The sequence below is a fragment of the Rhinolophus sinicus genome, linkage group LG01 (genome assembly GCF_036562045.2).
Source record: "Rhinolophus sinicus isolate RSC01 linkage group LG01, ASM3656204v1, whole genome shotgun sequence".
Lineage (NCBI taxonomy): Eukaryota > Metazoa > Chordata > Mammalia > Chiroptera > Rhinolophidae > Rhinolophus > Rhinolophus sinicus.
In genome coordinates this window covers 7,632,569-7,646,745 of record NC_133751.1, presented here as the reverse complement: position 1 = coordinate 7,646,745, position 14,177 = coordinate 7,632,569, and the positions used below count along the sequence as shown (strand labels likewise).

General features: G+C 45.6%; 1 protein-coding gene across 1 annotated transcript in view; it reads left to right on the top strand.

Annotated features, from left to right (window-relative positions):
- DOP1B (DOP1 leucine zipper like protein B) overlaps nt 1–14,177 on the top strand; it is a 96,958-nt gene that overhangs the window by 70,609 nt on the left and 12,172 nt on the right. Inside the window, exons 23-31 of the mRNA XM_074325595.1 lie at nt 177–232; nt 1,759–1,863; nt 1,958–2,024; nt 3,903–4,047; nt 8,911–8,993; nt 9,529–9,638; nt 9,764–9,910; nt 10,957–11,018; nt 11,641–11,769. Of these exons, the coding sequence (XP_074181696.1) occupies nt 177–232; nt 1,759–1,863; nt 1,958–2,024; nt 3,903–4,047; nt 8,911–8,993; nt 9,529–9,638; nt 9,764–9,910; nt 10,957–11,018; nt 11,641–11,769 (904 nt within the window). The remainder of the gene's footprint in view (nt 1–176; nt 233–1,758; nt 1,864–1,957; nt 2,025–3,902; nt 4,048–8,910; nt 8,994–9,528; nt 9,639–9,763; nt 9,911–10,956; nt 11,019–11,640; nt 11,770–14,177) is intronic.

Genomic DNA, 14,177 nt, shown 5'->3' with positions numbered 1-14,177 from the left:
ATTTGTTTCTGTTGCACCTGGGAGATACTTTCACATCTGTTATTATATTTGAAAGACTCTTTGGCTAAAAACCTCTGCTTGGTTAGGATGTCGAATCTGTTTCATTTTGTATTTGAATTCTTTTTTAGCCTTATTTCTTACCCACTTGGAGTAATTGGTTTTGCTTTAATTTGCAGAAGTCGCCCCTTGTGGATATCCCTGTGTTGCAGTTTTGCTATGCTTTCATCCAAAGGTAATACAGCCCCCTCCAAACCATTTCTCAAGTACAGGTGCTGTTACAATGATTATAAACAATCACTCTAATCATATTTCTTGACTACTGGAGAGTCCTAGTTCAGAAGGTATCTTAGTGGTGTCCTGATTCTTTCCTGAGGCGTGGGAATGCCCCGATGATCTTACTTTTCCTTCTCCAGAGATCTAACATGATATTTAAATATCCATGTGCTGTAAGTTGAACACTTTATGTCAGGAAAGCTTTATGTGAAGACTGGTAAACTTTTAAAGAAACAGTTTGCATGAAATTGATACCCCCTACCCCCCAGGAAAGTGTTTAAGACTTCTTTTAGAAAAAGGAGGAATGATTGTTTTTGGTTCTGTACTTCATGCTTTCCCATGTGTTCTGCTGGGTGGCCTCTGCTTGGGTTTACTGAGCTTACACTCCGTCTTCAGTAGTCGCGGAGTGTACTGAATTGGATTCCCCAGGCATTTCTCCACAGGTGGAAAGGAAGCTGTACGGGGGCTTCATTCAGATCTTACAGTGGCACATCCCACGTGCAGCTTCCAGATCACGCCACTGTGAGGGGCGTTCTCTGCTGCAGCAGCGAGAATAAAGAGGGTATAGACCCTTCGCAAGGAAGCCCTGCTGTCCTCACGTATCTATCAGGAGGTGCACAAGGTGCAGGCTCCTTGATTAACGGTTCACAGTCCATAGTTATTCCTACTCACCGCACCTTGAAGGCTCAGGAAGGTAAATCAAGGCTCATAGTCCCAGTCCCTGGGTCTGGGGTTCAGTTCAGACCAGCCACGGACCGTTCACTGTGAGCATCACTGTACTCCTTTCCTCCTAGAGTGAGATGTGCTGGTCACATCTCTTGAGAGCTGACATGATGGTAACATTAGCCAGTGTCTGTTACAGTGGCCTAAGTGACCTCTGAGCTTTCACAGCAGCTACAGGTTAGACTTTTAATTATCCTTTTGCAGAGGAGGCACTCCCAAGGTCACTCAGGAGTAAGTCAGGACCAGGATTTGAACCTACGGCCCTCTGGCTATGGGTGAGCTGCAGCACGCTGTGCTGTGTGGCCCCGCTTTACGGCCACAATCCTAACTCCTCCTCACTCCCCAGAGGCTTGACCTAAGGGCTGCTGAAGGTCAGCTTCCTGGCGGGAGACCCCTGGACCTATCGATTAATGACCTTTGGATGGGTGGTCATGTTACCAGCAATGTGGGAGAAGCCGAATGTTCCGTCTAGACAGGCCCAAGCGATCGAAGACGTCCTCTAGCTTAAGGCTTTCACTTTGTAGAGGAAACTAGGAGCACCTGACCTGTCAGCGTCAGGATGTCAGGTCTCCAAACTCCAAGTTCTTGACAGAATACCAAAATTCAGCTTGGGTACATTACCATTGACAAGAGAATAAGCAGAGCAGTCAGATATGCCATCTTCCTTCTGCTTTCCAACTGTCTGGATCTAAAATGTGCTTGTAAATAAATGTTTTGACTTGTTTATGGTTGGGTACTTTTTCCTGTGTCTTGTGAAAGCAGGCTCCCGGTAACAGCCTTGCAAGAGAACTTTCCTTCACTGCTGGGCGTGTTAAAGGAGTCGGTGCAGCTGAATCTAGCCCCGCCCGGGTACTTTCTGCTTCTCAGGTACCATCACAACTTTCACAGTGTCCTATTTTTCTACTGGAACAAATTTTATTTCTGTAGCATTCTCAGTCTGAAGCTGATTTTCTCTCAACAGCATGCTGAATGACTTTGTAACAAGGACCCCCAGCCTAGAGAGCAAGAAGGATCAAAAAGACCTGCAGGTTCGTACGTGAGGGAGTTCAGCAGAGTCACTGCTCCAGGGGTGCCGTCCATCTTTAGAGGATATCATAGCAAATAAACACCGGGCGGAATCGGGGCTTCAATTTGCATTTGTTCTCAGCCCTCACTTCCTGTGTTACCATTTTTAGAGGGCTCGATCATTTCCTGGTGGAGGTTCCTGTGTTCAGCTTGAGTGTCTGCTGAGGAATCTGCCAGCTGCGATCTCCTTCCCCCTGTACGCAGGTGTATGCAAAGCTGACCCTTAACACGTTGCGTAGGCGGGGTTTAAATCCCTCGTGAAGATTATCGTGATCCGTACGCAACGTGTTAAGCATAATTGGGATAATCCTACATACGTATTTCTTCCCTTAAATGCTTTCTCCCCCCCCCCCATTAAAGCAATATATACTCATAGGAAATTTCAAAAATACTGAAAATTCAAAGTATAACTTACCCAGAGCAGAAAGAAAATCTTCTCCTTCGAGCAGAATGCCAACTATAAATAGAAGTGATGATAGAGTTTTAAAAAAATCACTATTTTGCAGGCATCACAATCATTGATTGAAGGGTTTTTTGAGTCAAAGGCTCCAGTTTAAGCTGGGGTGTATACGTTTTCTGGCTTTCGCTCCCAGGCATTTGTGGAGGGTCTGTCCAGGTCCAGTTCTGAGGCACTGGAGTTCTGTGTAAGGCACAGCAAAGCATAATTAGAAAACTCAGGTGGCTCCTGTGGCCTCAGCTTGCAGAGAAGAAAGCATCATGTTCGTGCAGGCGCTGCAGCCCAGTGCTTGGGGAGCGCTTGCTGAACCGCCCCTGGCGAGTCTGTGAGCTGCAGCCGGCCAGCCCCCGCCCCTTCAGAGCTTTGGCCTCAGGCGCTTCCTCAGCGGGTGTAGCTGGTGTGCCTCACGCACCGCTGCTCCTTTTGGTCAGCGTCTAGGTGGGCCCCTGCTTCTATCCCATGATGCCCCAGCCACCCCAGCACCAACTCCTTCCTGCTGTTTCGAGGCACCCTGTGCTTCTCCGTCCACTCTCGGCACATGAGATGGGAGCTCCTCTGAGCTCTCAGCCCCTTCCCTTGACCTGCCCTCTTGGCACCGTCCACACACACACCTCTGCCCAGGCTTCCCGGAGGTATAATTCCCTCAGGTGCACCCTCCTGCAGCCCGGCCAGCAGCCATGCTCGTGCTTCACGTCTGACACCGCTGTGGGCTGATCGTGCACATCAGGAACGGACGGCCCTTTAGCTGGTGACACTTGGCTGACACTGGCCTGAGAAACCTGCTAAGTGTTCCCATCTCTTTATCCCAGATATTTGAGCAGGTTCTGACTGACTGTATTCCTGATACGTCTGACTCCTCTCTTCACCCCCGCCAAGTCAATTTAACGTATTTAATTTTGCTCCTTCTTATATTATGGAAAGGTGCATTTCTAGTAAGAACCCATGAGCCTAAAGATTAAACCAGAAAGCTGATCTGCTCGATGCAGTGTGCAGCCGTGACTTCCTGTATCTGTTTTTCCCACATTGGCCAACGTACTCGTCACTGGCCACGTGGCTATTGAGCAACTGGCTCATGAATTAATGAGTGTGAAATACACATCGATTTCAGACAGCACACAAGACCAGACAGCACACAAGAAAAGAAAGCAAAATTTCGTTAATTTCTACATTGATTACATGTTGATGATATTTGGATACGTTAGGTTCAGCATTACCTACCTGTTTCCTTCTACTACCTTTTAACGTGGCTCCGAGAAAAGTTCGTATTACCCATGCGGCCCTCAGTGTGGCTGGCGTTGCATTTCTATTGGATGGTGCTGTTTTAGGCACTTACGATGCTTTTCCTTAACTAACTTCCTTTCCTCTTTCTCCTGATTCCTCTCAGGAAGTCACTCAAAAACTCCTAGAAGCTGTGGGGAACATTGCAGGTTCCTCCTTGGAGCAAACCAGCTGGCTAAGCAGAAACCTGGAAGTGAAAGCCCAGCCTCAGATCTCTCTGGAAGAATCTGATGCTGAGGAAGATTTGTACGGTAGGTGTAGAAGGATCAGAAAATAACGCCTGCTGCCACTTGGCAGGTCTCGTTTTCCCGTAAAAGTAAACTTGTTTTTCCTTCTTACATTGTAAGTCATATGTGTAATTAACAATAGGATTCCTCTGATTGTGTCCCAAGTGATGTGCGGCCATGTTAGTCCCTCACTGAGCCTAGATGGGGTCCAAGAAAGTAACTTCCTGAGATAATTTGCGTGGAGTCAGTGATAGAAATCTATGTGAGATAAATCTAGGAGAACGTATGCTTTTCTTTTGTGGAACTGTGGCAGGAAACCTTACTAAGCCTATAAACTGTTGTCAGGCAGTTCATGTTGTGTATTTCATTTCTGGCCAACACATCCTTGCCTCTCAATGACCTATGTGTTTCGCATTGCCCGGGAGGCGCACCCAGCCTCATTGCTGCTTACAGCTTCCTAGGAACACGTTTGGGAGGCTTGCAGAGGAGACTCCTCTGTCTGCTCAGAGGACCAGCCAGATGCCCTGGAAGAGTCTGAATTAAGTGCAGTAGTGTAGATTGTCAGTTCCCTGCTCCCTGAAGATCACCAGACAGGTCTGTCAGCCATGCACATCTCCGGCCGTTAGGACTACTGCAGTGAGAGAGAATGCTGGCAGAGCCATAGCTGGCAGAGCCATAGCCGGCTCTCAAGGGCAACGTGGGGAGCGTTCCTCTGGGCTGAGGGCCTTGGCTGAGCGTTTGTAGCAGATCTTTCAAACTGGAGAACTGGTTAGGATTGGGCAGAGTTAATAACAAAATATCTTTGCATTGGTGGGCACAGCAGGAGCTGAGGGTCCAGAGTGGGTCCTGATGAGAATGTTGCTCGTTTTGATACGTAAACTATTTTAGCTGGTGTTTAGCTTTTCTTTCTGGATGAAGCATGTGTGGGAGCAGGTAACTGTTTGCTAGTTCTCAGTACTATTTCACACAGGAACAAGAAAGCGTGCCTAGTCCCAATACTGTTTACCACCGCATGAGAAAGTTGGTTTCGCTTTATTAACACGGGACAAAAAAATACATTTACGCTCTCAGCACAGCACCCGCCACAAACTAAATGATCAGAAACTGTTCTGTGGTTATTTCACTACCTCTACCGTTATCGTTAGCAATAGTTATGTCAGTAGCAGCAAAGCTGAATTTGTGATTTTTAATAGGCAGGGAAGAACTGTCGAGAAGTCAGGGCTCCTCTCTCTTGCAAGTAACAGAAATCCATTTTAGACAGACAGAAACAACAGAGAACTTTTTGGCTCGTGTAAGTAAAAAGCCTGGGTGTCAATATCTGGTTTTAGGCATTGCAGGCACCAGGTGCCCTGATGAGGTTTCTCAGGTCTCATGCAGATTCTGGTTGGTTCCTTGTGGGCCGTGGGGCTGATCTGAAGGAGGGGAGGGAGGGCTGGTGCCATGGAGCCATGAGAAATGGGCTCCCACCTGGAAAGGGCCTCTATTCCCAGGAGCAGGAACAATGGTGTGCTGGGCCAACTGCTCCCACCGCCCATGACTTCCGCCGTATTTGCATGATAGCTAGTTTTGTGGTTTGCACAAAAGAAATAATTATACTTTATAACGAAGACACTAGAACTAGTATACTATCATTGGCTAAGGGAAACCAATAATTATGCTTTCTCAGACTGTGCTTATGGTTTTAGTTGTGGTTCTAGAAAAAGAGCTCTTGTATCAACCTGGCAAATTTGCCTTCAGTTACTTGTCACATAATACTGATTAACAGATTAATGTGCTTCCCTGCCACCAAGTGCAGCTGTGCCGACTGTATCGAGTGTTATTGGGCCTGGCTTTTGTGCAATAATTAAATTTAACATCAAGACTATACTGTAATTACCCGATTTTTTTCAGAAATTACAGCATTCTAAAGCTTGAGGTGGCTTTTGAGCTTCTCAATAAGACTTAATTAGCAAATTGTAGAGTGCCAAAGAACCTGAGTGTTGGATCGCAGTTTTGTTTCAGCTTTGAATAAAGTATGCGTATTGGCCGTGTAAAGCTTGATAATGAGGCTTCAAAGTGGTGTGTTTTCCTCCACTTCACGTTGTTTTTGTTTTTGTTTGTTTGTTTTTAATTGGGGGATGTTGGGGAACAGGGTGTTTTTCTTCAGGGCCCATCAGCTCCAAGTCAAGTCATTCTCCTTCAGTCTAGTTGTGGAGGGCGCAGCTCAGCTCCAAGTCCAGTTGCCATTTTCAATCTTTAGTTGCAGGGGGAACAGTCCACCATCCCATGTGGGAATTGAACCAGCAACCTTGTTGTTGAGAGCTCGCCCTCTAACCAACTGAGCCATCCAGCCGCCCCCCTGGAAGCTCAGCAGCAGTTCTTGGTCTTCAATCTAGTTGTGGAGGGAGCAGCTCACTGGCCCATGTGGGAATTGAACCAGTAACCCTGCTGCCAAGAGCTCGCACTCTAACCAACTGAGCCATCCAGCCGCCCCCACTTCAAATTATTTTGCATGCACTAGGTGTGCAGGTTCTCTAGTGTAAATGTGTATCTGGTACGTGCCACACACAGGGTTCTGATATTAGCATCACAGCCACAAATGACATGAACAGGGTCTTTGTTCTTGTGGGGCATGGAAGACGGTAATCAAAACTAAACTAACAAAGGTATCTTTCCAACTCTTTTGAAAATCTAAAATTATTTCTAATAAAAGGTTTTTTTAAGGGCCAAAGAAAGAAGAAGTAAATTGCCGAGGGAATTTCAGGTGGCTCTTAGTACTGTGAGGAAATAAGAGTCATGTTATAAATAGTGACTGGGAGTGGGGCCAGGGCCACTTTACATGTTACAGAACGTGTCCCCAAGAAAGATACGAGGGCAGGCGTGCAAAGACCTGGGAAGGCACTGCCCAGAGAGGATGGCAAGTCCTTGACGTGGGAGTGGGCTTAGCCCAAGGAACCTGAAGACCGGCACGGCAGCAGCTTAAACACTGGTCGAAGAGGCCAGGGAGAGAGTGCGGGCTGAAGGGTGTCGGGGTTGACAAAGCACGGTTACGAGTTGCATTTCATCCGTCTTGCTGCGGGAAGCCGGTCAACTATTTAGAGCAGTGACAATATCTTAGTCAGTCTTCAGAACACATCACTTTAGCTGCCGTGAGCATTGTTCTGTACTGAATGCCAGCAGAAACTGGAAGTGCAGTTAAAAGGACTGCACAGTGGTTTGGGCAAGAGAGCATGTCAGCTTGGAGGCAAGGGCAGTGGGGAAGGTGGACCGATTTACATGTGGAGTCATCAGAGCTTGCTGATGTGATGGATTGATGTGGTGGGGGAAAACGGGCAGGCAGGATGACAGGTTTTTGGCTTCAGCCATTTATTGAGGTGGAACAGACTGAAGCAAGAACACTTTGGACAGTGAAGTTGAGCTTGGTTTCACATGATTAAATTTGAGATGTCTGCAAAAGAAAGGAGCCAGAAAAGACGATTAAGCATTCACTGGGGTAGGAGAAAACCCGAGAACATAGAGCCCTGCAAACTATGAGAAGAGAGTGTTTCAAGAAGGAGGGAGGAGGAACACAGTGGAAGGCTGCTGAGAAGTAGAGTAACGTAAGGACAGCGACCCGCTGTCCTGAGGTGACAGTGTGGAAGTCACGGGGGAGGGCTGTCGGATAAACACCCGATTGGAGTAAGTGGAGAAGCGGGTGGGAGATAAGGAAGAGGAGAGCGTGAGTGTAGGTGACTCTGAAGCTTCCTGGTCCACAGGGCAGTAAACTAAGTAGAACTAAGGACCAAGGAATGTCTTTTATTGTTTTGGGTTTACGTTTCAATTGGAGGATGTCAAAGCCTACTTCTGTGGTGATGAGAAAGGATAATTAGAGAGCAAAGTCCTTGACGGCTATAGGTCTAGAATTAATACACCAATGGAATTATTGTTCTTTGACAGGCATTGGGGTGTGTCAACTGAATTAGGAGACGAGGGAGAGAACACATGTCAATGTTCTAGGTTGATAACTCATAGTGGCCAAACCGAGGGAGTTCCCATTTGACTGTATTACTTTTCTCAGTGAACTGTAGGTTATCAGGTGGGAAGGGAGGGGTAAGGGGTATTGTGGGAAAGCCAGCGTACCATCGAGGAACATTTGGTGGGATTAGCTAGTAGCATCGGGTCCTGTTGAGATTCACAGTCATGAAATAAAGTGGGATCAGTTTCTAGTGGTTTGGTTTTCTCCAGAACATTTAGCTACATAAAACTGCGTAGGCGGGTCATGGAGTTTAGCCAGCATTGCATTTCTCTAGGTGAGAACTTCAGAAGGAGAAACAAGAGTTAAGGGTGTTTACAAGGTCAACGATAGAACACAGGATGTCGCTGGGGAGGCAGAGAAGTGGAGAGTGGAGGAGTTGATGGGTGATTAAGGGTAGCCTCCAGGGACTGGAGGCCTGTGCGAGGATTCAGGAAATTGTTGGAGTGGGATTGCAGGCATAAGTGAACAGCAGAGATACGATGTGGTCCATGAGGACGCTGGAAGCAGAGATTGTGGAAATGAATGAGGCCAAGGGTATGCTGGTGACAGTGGGGGGCTGAGCTGGACCAAAGTGAAAGATCATTGGGAGAGAAAAGGTCAAGGGGCTCAGAGACCAGGATGTCGGATGGATCATCCAAGGGGATGTGGAAGTTCCAGGAGTGATGACGAGAATAGAAACGGGAAAAAGATTGAGAGTCAGTGCTAATTTATTTGATCAAAATTTCCAGATTATTAGTTGCTGGTATTGAGCATGTTGACAGAGAAGACCACCTAAATTACATTTAGGTACATAATCAGTGTGAAAGGTGGGGTCTCATGACGCACATTCACGAGGGCAGTAAATGGTGACCCACCCATCATGATTAAAACACAAACGTCTCTTTTTTTGGCAGATGCTGCTGCTGCTGCTTCAACAATGGTGTCTGCGTCTGCCCCCTCCGTGTACAGTGTGCAAGCGCTGTCTCTCCTGGCAGAGGTAAATACACACCCAGCTTGTCACTCCTTACAGAAGCGATTGCCATTATCGACTGTCCAAAAATAACTCTCCAGAAAAATCCACCAAAAGAGCGGTTTATTCTGGAAAAGAAAAAGAACCCCCAGTAATGTGTGAATGCACACTTCCGACTGGCGCTCCAGCCGTCCACACACATGCAAAAAGCCCCGATTCCAAGATGGCTTTTCTATTTATTAGCATCCCTCCCCCAGAAGTTACCGCAACGTTTAACAGGAAGTCAGGGCTAGAGGGTTAAGAAGGGGCCCAGCTCCACCCACAGTCCTCCTAGCTCTGTGGTTAAGCATCCCAAGATGCCTGTTCACTTTCATCACCATCCTGAGTCTCTGGGGAGGCGTGCCTGCTCAGGTGCCCGTGAGTGGGGCTGCACATCCCCGGGAGCTCCAGGTCAGCCTCGGCCTCAAGTTGTCCTGCTCGGCTCCATATGCCTTGAGGACTGTATGTCTTACTGCCGCTTGCTTTAGAAGATTTCTGTTTTCTTGTGATCCTGTTCTTGTAGGTACTGGCATCTCTCCTGGACATGGTTTATCGAAGTGATGAGAAGGAGAAAGCGATCCCATTGATCTCCCGTTTGCTTTATTACGTGTTTCCTTACTTACGCAATCACAGGTAATGATGTCCTCTGCGCTGTATCCCACCCGTACGTGGGGAAAGAGGTTATGGGCAATGCATCCTGTGGCTTTCCTTGGGCAGTCTCTGACCTTGACCCTTTCCTCCTCCCACCCCCCATTTAGCGCCTACAACGCTCCCAGCTTCCGGGCCGGCGCTCAGCTGCTGAGCTCTCTGAGCGGTTATGCCTACACGAAACGCGCCTGGAAGAAAGAAGTCCTGGAATTATTCTTGGACCCTGCTTTCTTTCAGATGGACACTTCGTGTGTGCAGTAAGAAGTGCTGTCCTGATAAAATGGGCCCTGAACCTTGAAGTGAAAAAGTGTTTTGTCTTAATTAATTCTCATAACAGAAATGGGAGCAGAGTTAACATCAACCCAAGTCATAGGACATCACTGTCACAAACTCGCATGTGAACTGTGTATTCATAGGAAAGGAATTAAGTCTTTCAAAAATATAAAAGCGCCTTTTTTTATCAAAAGAATTTCAATAAGAGAGTGTATTATTCCTAAAGAACTTAATACAGGGTTCCAGCAGTTCTGGGTGTAGCACTACTTTACCTTGTGATCACAGAATGTGTGACTACCGTTAAGATGACAGAGCCTGCTGGTGACACTGCAGTGTCCGTATCCCACTTCTCAGCTTACACTTCACACGTTCTTACTGAGACCTTACAGCTGGCTGGGCACTGCACTGGCAGCCGAGATCCATTGAGACACTGCTGTGGGGTGAACTTTCTGTGCTTTTTTTCTTGGAGGTCAACAAGACCACCCAGTAGCTCTCCCCCAGCTCAGCAGAATGTGTCTTTAGCAAGGCAGGGATAGTGGGAAGGGACTTGTCATGTTTTTTGTGTGGCCTGAAAGTTTGCCCTGCCACCACCAGTGTCCTGTGGCTTTCACCCTATAATTCTGCTGCCCTTTTGGGGGAGCCCACTTGAAAAGTCATGCTATTCGTCTTCACTGCCCCCCACTTCCTTCCATCAACACAAATGTATGTACATCATCCTGGGTAAAGGTATTTGAAGGCAACCCTGGAAAAGCCAAAGTACCGTGATAATTTATGTTTTCTTTTACCATAAGCTGGGAATTATTTATTATTCCCTATGTTACTCATTCCGTTATTCACTCCCTGTGTTACGGTTGTAAATGAAAAGCTTTTGCTTAGCTTTCCTGCATATGAAACTATTTATTCCTTTCACTATCTTCTTTTCAGAAAGTAGTTTTTAATAGCTCCTAAAGGGCCTATTCTGTTCTTGATGCTTTTAATCAAACTGTCATCCTGTGCATCTGTAATTAATTTTGCTTTTTTTCATATCCAGTTGGAAGTCCATTATTGACCATCTTCTGACTCATGAGAAAACAATGTTTAAAGATTTAATGAGTAAGTTCTGTGTTACTTGCACATAAGTCACACATTAAGGGACCAATGCCATCATAATCAGCTTTGACCACAGATTTCAGAACCCCACTCGAGCCTTTATGGTGCCATCTAAGCCACAAACTGTAATGTGACATGCATGGTACGTCAGGACTAAATGAATGAGCCTTTCCACTTCCAATCTATTGACAAGAATGCCTTAATAGCCAATTCTAGAGCTTTATAGGGGAGAAATACTTTTGAAAGGTATGGTAAGTTTACCATAATACGTTAGGAGTACTTTTCTGTACCTCATACCCTCTTCTAATACCCTGTCATTAAGTATAAAAAGAAACAAGTAGGGGTGGCCGGTTAGCTCAGATGGCTGGAGCGCGGTGCTAGTAGCACCAAGGTTGCCGGTTTGATCCCCACATGGGCCACTGTGAACTGCGCCCTCCTTAACAACAACAACAAAAAAAGTATTTTTACAAATAAATATGCAAATAAGAACCACATGCCCTTACTTAATCAAGATCATGGTTTTTCCCCAGGGAACATTAGAATTACACTAGCATGAATTTCCTATCACTTATCTCTAATTGTAGTTTTCTCACTAAATGGAATTTATTTCCTGTATTTATTCTAGACATGCAGAGCAGTTCTTTAAAACTGTTCTCAAGTTTTGAACAGAAAGCCATGCTGCTCAAGCGCCAGGCTTTTGCTGTCTTCAGTGGCGAACTGGACCAATACCACCTGTACCTTCCCGTGATACAAGGTAAGAAGGCCAGCCCTCCCTTACCCCCAGCCCAGCCCCCGCCAGCCAGACCCACGAGTGGCTCAGATAGGCTGGCTGCTCCAGTGGCCCACAGCGTGTTTTCGCAGAATGGTCAAGGGTTAAAATGAATGTTCAGCAAGGGATATCATAGAAGTTTGGAAATATATTGGTAAATCTGAAACTTTATATTAAAATCAATGGTTATAATGCTATTAGTCTTTATTAGGTAGTTGTTTAAAGTCTGACGGTGCTTTCTCAGCACTATCTTCCACTGGATTCCTCTTGCAGTCAGGATGCTTCGAGTTTACAGTACGAACTGAGGCCAGTGAAGGGGCAAGATTTTAGAGAAGTACCTAATTTTTCTGTAACAGTTTTTTCTCTTCTTCATACTCACTGTATTGTTTGTCTGCCTCAAAAATGAATTATTGTGGATATTATGCGTGATTTTGAAGGGTTTTTTCCCTCCTTATAAAATGTTGATGTGGCAAAATGGACATTCTGTTTTAATTCACCCTCCTGTAAGATATGAAAGAATTCTCAAATAGGGGAATGTGTTTTCCTTAAGACTCGTAGCCTATATGGAATCAAATGAAATTCATACAATTCCTGAAGGAGTTTTTTGTTTACTATTATGAAGAATAGTGTAAAAAACAGTTTTACAAATATTAGAATTATGATGTAAATTCTTTTGAGGGGGCAAGTTTATTTAGCTATAATTTACATAGAGTAAAATTACCCTTTGGTTATACAGTTCTATGAATTTTTCTATACATATGTAGTCATGGAACCACCACCAGTCAAGATACAGAATATTTGCATCATCCCAGAAAGTTCCCTCGAGCCCCTTAGAAGTCATCCCCTCCCCTTACCCCCAACCCCTGGCTGCCACTGAACTGCTTTTTCTTCATATAGTTGTCTTTTCCAGATGTCATAGTGCATAAGCCTGTGAGTCTGGCTTCCCTGACTTGGCATAATGTTTTGGGGAGTTATCCATTCTATCGCATTCATCAGTAGCTATCCCTTTTTACTGCCGAATAATATTCCATTCTGTGATTTGTTAACTAGTTCACCAATGGAAGGGCACTCTGGTTGTTTCCAGGTAGAATATAATATAAACACCTGTCAGCTCACAAAGCATGTGCTCTTCTGAAAGTCACCTTGATGACTCGGTAATAGTACTAATTGTCAGCCCCCTTCCCTACTTGATAGACTGTTTGAACAGCTTAATTGTTTTAGTTCAAAACATTAACGGCTTTCACAGTGCTTAATGTGACATTTAATATTTGCAATGATAAAATACCTTTATACTTCAGCTGACATAATTTCAACATGCAAAGCACAGGAGATTTTCACATCATAATGTCTTAACTCCTTTAGATACAAGAAAGCAGATACTGACACATGCTTTCTTGAATTACTGAGAGGAGGCTGATTTGATCAGGTGGTGACCAGGAATGCCAGGAGAGGTGATGACAGCCCTCTAAAGACTGGCTGAAAGCAGAGTCAAAGCTGACCTTTGTTGCATTCCTACAAAATATGGAGGGAGAAAGCGCCACGGGAGTCACGTTTCCTCTAGTTCACATGCAGCGCCTCTGACGGTGCTTTAGGCACTGGCCACTGGACAGTGGTCGGAAGTGCTGCGTGAAGTCCACTTCCTCAGCAGAGGCAAGAGGAGGAAGGTACAAAGGAGGCGTGTTGGGCAGAGTGTACTTGCGACCGTTCAGTGCCTTGTCGCTCTGAGAGCAAATACCTGCTCCTTCTGTCCTCCATCTCCCTTCACACGCTCCCGAAAGATTTGGGGTGAGGCCCAGAACGCTAACAAGACAATATGAGGTGTCCAGAACAGACAGCAGCCTTTCTCAGACGGCTGTGGAGAAGTTGACCGTTGCAGGATTTAAACATCTAACAATTCTGAGAAATCATGCCTCTGAGAGGGAGAGAGAACTAGGGCAGTGTAATATTATATACATTATCTAGTATATTTATACATATAACATATGTATTTATGTCTGTCTCTGTGTGTGTGTGTGTGTGTGTGTGTGTGTGTGTGTAATGTAAAGTCAGCATAATGCTGATTTAAATAGGTGGTTTGGGGCTCGTAGGGAAGGAGGAATTTCTCTAACTACATAGGATAGCTCAAGTGCTATATTTCTAAAAATATTGTATGTTTAAAAATGAACATTTGTACCCCCTTTCATTTTTTATGAACTGACAGTTTATAGAGCACTTTCTGGTATATTGTCATTGTCCCCAGGACTATGACAGGCTCAGCCTCTATGAGGTCCTGGGAGATAGGATTCAGACCGTCCTCTGACAGAGTCCTGGGACACTTGACTGGTCCACGTGCAGCAATGATGCCCAAATCGAGGGAGTAGATGCATCCAGAAGCTTCACAGTTGTCCATTGTG